General features: G+C 44.5%; 1 protein-coding gene across 1 annotated transcript in view; it reads right to left on the bottom strand.

Annotated features, from left to right (window-relative positions):
* The window catches only part of LOC137355360 (uncharacterized), a 29,003-nt gene extending 25,713 nt beyond the window's left edge, over positions 1-3,290 (bottom strand). The window contains exon 1 of the mRNA XM_068020353.1: positions 3,124-3,290. Coding sequence (XP_067876454.1) covers positions 3,124-3,290 — 167 coding nt within the window. The remainder of the gene's footprint in view (positions 1-3,123) is intronic.
* Between the last annotated feature and the right edge of the window lie 4,056 nt (positions 3,291-7,346).

Here is a 7,346-nt window from a genome sequence, read left to right on the forward strand (position 1 = left end):
ACTCCCTTCCCTAGGCTCATCATCCACCAAGTCCTTCTCTTTGGTGAATACTGATGCAAAGTACTCATTTAGTACCTCGCCCATTTCCTCTGGCTCCACACATAGATTCCCTTCTCTGTCCTTGAGTGGGCCAACCCTTTCCCTAGTTACCCTCTTGCTCTTTATATATGTATAAAAAGCCTTGGGATTTTCCTTAATCCTGTTTGCCAATGACTTTTCATGACCCCTTTTAGCCTTCCTGACTCCATGCTTAAGTTCCTTCCTACTGTCTTTATATTCCTCAAGGGATTCGTCTGTTCCTAGCCTTCCAGCCCTTATGAATGCTTCCTTTTTCTTTTTGACTAGGCTCACAATAGCCCGCGTTATCCAAGGTTCCCGAAACTTGCCAAACTTATCCTTCTTCCTCACAGGAACATGCTGGTCCTGGATTCTAATCAACTGACGTTTGAAAGACTCCCACATGTCAGATGTTGATTTACCCTCAAACAGCCGCCCCCAATCTAAATCCTTCAGTTCCTGCCTAATATTGTTATAATTAGCCTTCCCCCAATTTAGCACCTTCACCCAAGGACTACTCTTATCCTTATCCACAAGTACCTTAAAACTTATGGAATTATGGTCACTGTTCCCGAAATGCTCACCTACTGAAATTCGACCACCTGGCCGGGCTCATTCCCCAATACCAGGTCCAGTACGGCCCCATCCCTAGTTGGACTATCCACATACTGTTTCAAGAAGCCCTCCTGGATGCTCCTCACAAATTCTGCCCCATCCAAGCCCCTAGCACTAAGTGAGTCCCAGTCAATATAGGGGAAGTTAAAATCACCCACCACTACAAACTGTTACCTTTACATCTTTCCAAAATCTGTCTACATATCTGCTCCTCTACCTCCCGCTGGCTGTTGGGAGGCCTGTAGAAAACCCCCAACATCGTGACTGCACCCTTCCTATTCCTGAGCTCCACCCATATTGCCTCGCTGCATGACCCCTCCGAGGTGTCCTCCCACAGTACAGCTGTGATATTCTCCTTAACCAGTAATGCAACTCCCCCACCCCTATTACATCCCCCTCTATCCTGCCTGAAGCTTCTAAATCCTGGAACATTTAGCTGCCAATCCTGTCCTTCCCTCAACCAAGTCTCTGTAATAGCAACAACATCATGTTTCCAAGTACTAATCCAAGCTCTAAGTTCATCTGCCTTACCTGTTATACTTCTCGCATTGAAACAAATGCACTTCAGACCACCAGTCCCGCTGTGCTCAGCAACATCTCCCTGCCTGCTCTCCCTCTTAGTCTTACTGGCCTTATTTACTATAAACTTTACACTATGACCCTTCCCACCATCTCCTACACCGATGATATTAATTTGACCCGGTTTCCCCCCTCTCCCATACTGAGAAACTTACCTGCTCCCCACCAGTGTTACGCCTCGGTTTCCCGGACGGGGATCCAAAGGCACGGGAGTGCCGGCCACTGGCACAAATATCGCACTGGGACAGACGGTGGGAACGTAAAAGTAATCAATTCATTAATGTACATTTATTTCAATATGTTAATGGCGGTCCCGTCACCGAGTGGTGGGGGCGGCTGCCACAAGGCCTTTCCACGGCTGCCAGTATCGGGCCGGGCCCTCACGGCGCAGGGAGCATGGCAGCCCTCTCCCGGAGGAATTTTCCGTCCCTCCCCGCCACAACCCCCGATGTCAGGGACTTTGTAAAATTCAGACCAATGGAATGGTTTTGCTTCCTCCTCCATTCTACAAATCTCTAATTTTAAGGCTACTTGTTTTGCTGGCAGGTGAGTTGCCCAGCAGACTCTCAGACAATTGTCTCCGGCAGAAATGCCCATTGTGGTCCTGGAATGTTGGAAGGGCTCTGATTACATTGTAATTCAGGGGTTCCAAGTGGAGAAGCCACTACAGCCATCCCACCAAACTGAACCAGATTGGCATTTCATAGGAAAGATGATGCCTCCCTCCAAGGTCAGTGTGAAACTTGGCAACTGGCCACTAGGTGAGTGAGAGTGACAGACATTGACTCAACTTTCTGACTCTCCTCTTTTCTTTGAAAGCAAATGCCTGGTCTCTGCTCAGCTTCTTCACCCAGGACCCCCCAACTACACTTGGGAACACACCTCATGAGCAATGGTGGAGCAAAAACGAAAGCCCAAAGTGCTGCGCCATCTGTACTAGACATTGATCTGGATTTATTGTTTCTGTTTTTATTGTGTCGAAGAACATTCAAAGCTGCTATCTGTCTCATTGCTGAATTATCCCAATCATGACAATTTTCTCATCATCTTATAAACCAGTGAGGCTTTCTAGTAATGACTTTCCAGAGACATTTTTTGACTCTAGGTAATCATGACACCCACACAATTGCAGTCATCTCCCTGTGCTGCCTATGACCAAACTACTGCTGAAGTGCTGGTTGACTGTGACTTACAGACGCCCATTCCATAGATCCCCAAAGTGAGAAATCCTTACCCACAAATAAAGGCAAAGACTGATGCGGGTAAGGAGAATTAGCCCGGCCCCACTTGCATCACCACGGCTATTGCCCCTTTAGGCAGAACTCTAAACATCACATTCATAATTTCCGATTATTATGACTTAAATTACATTTATTCCTCCTTATTAGGAATCCTTTTATCAGTCATCAACTTGCTATTAGGTGTATAACTGGCACAGAGTTCCTTGCTTTGCTATTTTTTCTGCCCTTTTTTGCATCTATGTAAAAGAATAGTGCAAATCCTGTGATTTTGTGAAATGGTCCACATTTGGCATAAAACAGAGCTTAAAGTCCTTTATTTCCATTCTTTATTTCACAATACAGCTGCTAAAATGTTGTAAAAAGCACATATCAGGACTGGGCACTTTACACAAAGATTAAGCCAGGCTTGTTGTGAGATCTGAAGGCTCAATGGAAGTTTAACCAGCCCACACTGAACACAAGTTAACATCGAATGATTGATCAGACACTCTGAAGAGATTTTAGGTTCTTTATTTGTCCAACACCCTCCCACCCCACCCGCAACTCTCAGGTTATATCTAATCAGTGCTTCTCAAAACATACCAGCAGTGACCTTGCCATTCCTATTCCCACTGTTTGAAGGTGTACTTACAAGTCTCCTATATATAGATTAGGCCAGACTTCATCGATGCGGCTGAGTGGAACTCTGTTGTTGCGTAAGATTTCTTCCAACTCTGCAACTGTGGGAGTGTTGGCATCTGGGCTGGAGTTCTTGGAAAAAGTGGGATTGCCACTGGATTGAGTTATTTCATTTGACATGGTTACAATCTGGACTTGTTGTGCTTCAGAAGGACTGTTCACTGTGGACCGTGTGTAACTGTTCCCTGCAGCCTTCGGTCATCTCTACAACTATGTGATGATCATGAACAGCTGCAAACACTGATTCTGCCCGGCAACACTACATTTTAAATCAGTGTCTAAAAAGGTACTAAAGTAAAATGCACTTCAGGAAACAATGAAAATTAAAATGGAAGAATAATTTCGAACAAAAAGTTTGCCTTTTCAGTTCGGAAACTATGAGTGACAAAATAGTGGTGCAGAGCACTCTTGAAAAGTCTCGGTCTACCTCGTGGGATCATCATTTCTGTCGCTGTATGGAGCATAATGTTAAAGCAAGCTCCTTTAACCAGATTGCCTTGTACAGGCATAAGGTTACCACTTATTTAGAATGATCACTTTGTAATGAGTCAACTTACTTCTGTGAAATGGATCAATGACTGCAAGACAAGGGGCTCACAAGCAAAGTTCATTTATTCACAGCAGAATACCTTAAACAAAGTGAAGTATTTACAACCAAGCAAGCTTTGTTAGCAAAGAATGGGGTGAATTTTAACACCCAAGCATGGATGGGTTAGGATGTAATAAAGTTAAAAATCTCAAACCTGACCATCACTCGCCTCCAAACGGAATACTTCTGGGTTTAATGGAGTCGGCACAAGGCAGCGGGGACAGACAGGCGAGCCTCACTTTTAACTTCCCTTCAACTCTGGTGGGCAGGATTTCCCAGGCCTTGGGAAACAGGGCAGCTGAAGGGACAAGTAAGTGCCTTTGCAGTATTGCTTGTGGGCCAGGAGGAGCAGGGGTGCTTTACCCCAGCTTACCAACTTCCATAAGATTGGACCCCCACTTCACCCCATGAGAACCCCCATCCAAAGACTCCCCAGTGGGGATTGGACCATTTCTTCCCCGGGGTGAGGGATCAGACCCCGCAGGGATTGGACCATTTCTTCCCCTGGGTCAGGGATCGGAACACACCCCACCCCCCTCCCACCAAGGATTGGATTACCCCTCCCTCTGGGGAGAAGGGATCAGTTCCTCCCCAGCTCAGGGATTGGCTCCCCCCCAGGGATTGGACCCCCTCAGGGTTTGGGCTACCCCCTTCCCTGGGGTCAGGGAATGGACCCCCCCCCCCACCCCAGGAATTGGGGATCAGACACCCACCTCCCGCCATCCCCCCTCCCCGCCGGGTCGGGATTGCCCCCCTCCCATGCTCCCACTAGCAGCTTCAGGCTACAGCCTGCTGATGACTGCTCCCCGCCTGACTGGAAGGCAGGCTGACATCTGGTGGGTGGGGGGGGGGGGGGGGTGGGGATCCTGTCAGAAAAATAAGTCGCACACTGTGTAGTCAAAACTACACAGAATATGGGGAACCCGGACTTCCAGGTTTCTGGACTGAAACTCCACCCCACACCCCGGCTCAGAAAATCCACTCCTGTCAATCTCAGCCAATGTCTTTTGAATTACATTCCTGCATGACAGGATCCCACCTTGCTCACATGCACCTTTATGTACATTTCTGAGCTACAGTGTACATGATACCGTGGTCCTATTTATATGGATGAAGCTGGCTCAACCTTCAATCATCCAGTTATCCTCTTAACTGCCAAAGAAAGTGAGTTCCTCTTATCGTTCCTGTGCCGAGATATCCAGACCATTCCTTAATGAAGTTTTATTGGGGTTATTATCAGGCTGCACCAGACATGGATCTTCTCGAGATTCAGAGAATGAGAAGGGTGCCAGGTAGAATCAGCCTCTCCAGGTGATGATTCAGACAAAGAAATGAATCCTCTCTCTGCATTTGTGTGATTTTCCTTTATTTAACTGCAGTCTGCATTCTACATTTTACCCCTTGCAATCTAACAATATTGTAATGTAATGATACAGTCCCAACATCTGGTGGAAGCAAATTATTGTCTCTCTTGGACTATTTATTCATTTTCTAAGTGTTCATAAATTTGATCTTGGATTATGGATCCTAAAGACCTGATTTTAATTCACTTAAAACTCATTCAATTTGACAGAGCAGCAGAGGAAACTGAATGGATTGTCACATACTTAATGACAAAAACGTCCATGAGTGCCTCACATTTGTTGGAGGTGAGGCTGGAGGAGACAGCTGACAGGGGAGAAATGAAGCAGGGTTACCTTTGCTCTCCAGGATTATCCTGGACTACTGAGTGTTTTACGGACAGGTGGTAAGGGGTTTGTGTGGTTTCCACTGTTCACCTCTCAACTGACCGCAATCACTTTTGTTTAAAATCATGGGTTAGTCCCTGAGTGTTTTACTTGCCAAATAAACAGACAGTGACAGGTTTTCTTGTGGGTTTAAACCAGAAGATTAACTATTTATTGAACAATATTTGTTCCCTGAAATGTTCGCAACACCACTCAAGCACGCATTCACTCTCACATGCAGTCTCAAGAGAAGATAGATAGAAGGTAAAGGGTAAGATTTCAAGGTGTGGTAGATGTTCATGGTTTACGATAAACCTATTGAATCTTCGAAGGAGGACAAGCTCTTTTACAGATGCAGAATTTGATGTTTGTAGTCCTGAACTTGGGGTGTTGTAGATTTCTGGTGGTTAAGATTTCAGACTGGAGGTGGTGGTCTCTTTCCGTTCTCTGCTGCACCAGGTTGAAGTATTGAATCAGCAGCAGGGCTCCTTTAGCTTATTCAGGCTGGATCTTTCTATTGCCCCTGACTCGACTGACTTCTGTAATTTGTAACTGTGATCTCTCTTGCTCTCTTTCTTTCTCCAGAGGGTTACCTTTTAATATCACAATTCATCATATTAGTATTTCGGGTACCTGACACATGGTCTTCTCCCCTGATGTGACCACACAATGGACCAGGATGTGGACTCCATGGTCATCCATTAATGTTTGGATGAATATCATTCTGTTATGATATGGCTACTTCACACTTTCTTTTATCTCAGAAGACATTCATTCAATTCAGGGTTGTCTCTCGATGGCTTCAGGATGGGTGTAGTCGACATCTCTTAATCTGGAATATTTCCTTTTGTCCTTTTGAGACAGTGATCCAATTTTCGAATACACAGGCCAGGTCATTTGACTTCAGCAGCAATTTTGCAGCACATTTCAATGATTCCACATTGAATAAAGTTCATATCTTAAAAGTAGGAATATAATATGTCTTTACTGGGCCTGACAAGTGTTTTGTCAGATGAAAGTGAGGCCTGATAGTGCATGATGTGGTCCTGCCAGATTCGGTGATGGATTGTTAAACTAGTCAGTACACCTTGTATTTAAAATAAGACATGTGTCCTGCCTTGAAAGTCTGCCATTAAGTCAAGTAACTTCTCTGAATAATAACTTCCACTAACAGTTCTAGATTCAACTCTGGTCATTCTACAATTTTGATGTTCAGCTCTGTGAAAACTGAAGCAAAGTGTTTATTTAGGACCTCTGCCTTTCCCTCATTCTCCATGACATGCTTGTATATTTGCTCTTAGTTGCTCTATTCCTATCACAACTGTCCTTAACTACTAATGTGCCTATAAAAGTCTTTTTATTGCACTTATTTTTTGTTAATTGTCTCTCATACTCTCTCTTATCTTTCTAATCTCTCTTTTAGTAGCTATTCTACATTCTTTATATTTATTTTGACTTCTTGGTATTATCTGTTGGGTAAATACTAAACGCTTGTTTTTTTCATTTCAGACTTGATTTAATCATCCAGATCATCCATTGGAGCCCCAACATTCAATACACTCCCATTTTCCTTATTGGAATGACATGATTTTTGGTCTCTTTCTATCTTCTGCTTCAATGTCCCTCCATCCTGATCTATTGTTCTGTTGTGGACCTAAGTCTGTATTAATTACCTGTTGTGTTTATCTACATAATAACAGTGACTGCACTTCAGAAAAAAGTAATGAACTGGTTGAGGAGCATGTTCAGGTGTCCTGAGTAGTTATAAACAAAGTTTCTCCTTCGTCCTGTTTTGAGGGTCACCTGAGGTCCCAAACAGGGCAATCCCTCCTTTACTGCACTTCCTGCAGAAACAATGTT

The sequence above is a fragment of the Heterodontus francisci genome, chromosome 42 (assembly GCF_036365525.1).
Source record: "Heterodontus francisci isolate sHetFra1 chromosome 42, sHetFra1.hap1, whole genome shotgun sequence".
Taxonomy (NCBI): domain Eukaryota; kingdom Metazoa; phylum Chordata; class Chondrichthyes; order Heterodontiformes; family Heterodontidae; genus Heterodontus; species Heterodontus francisci.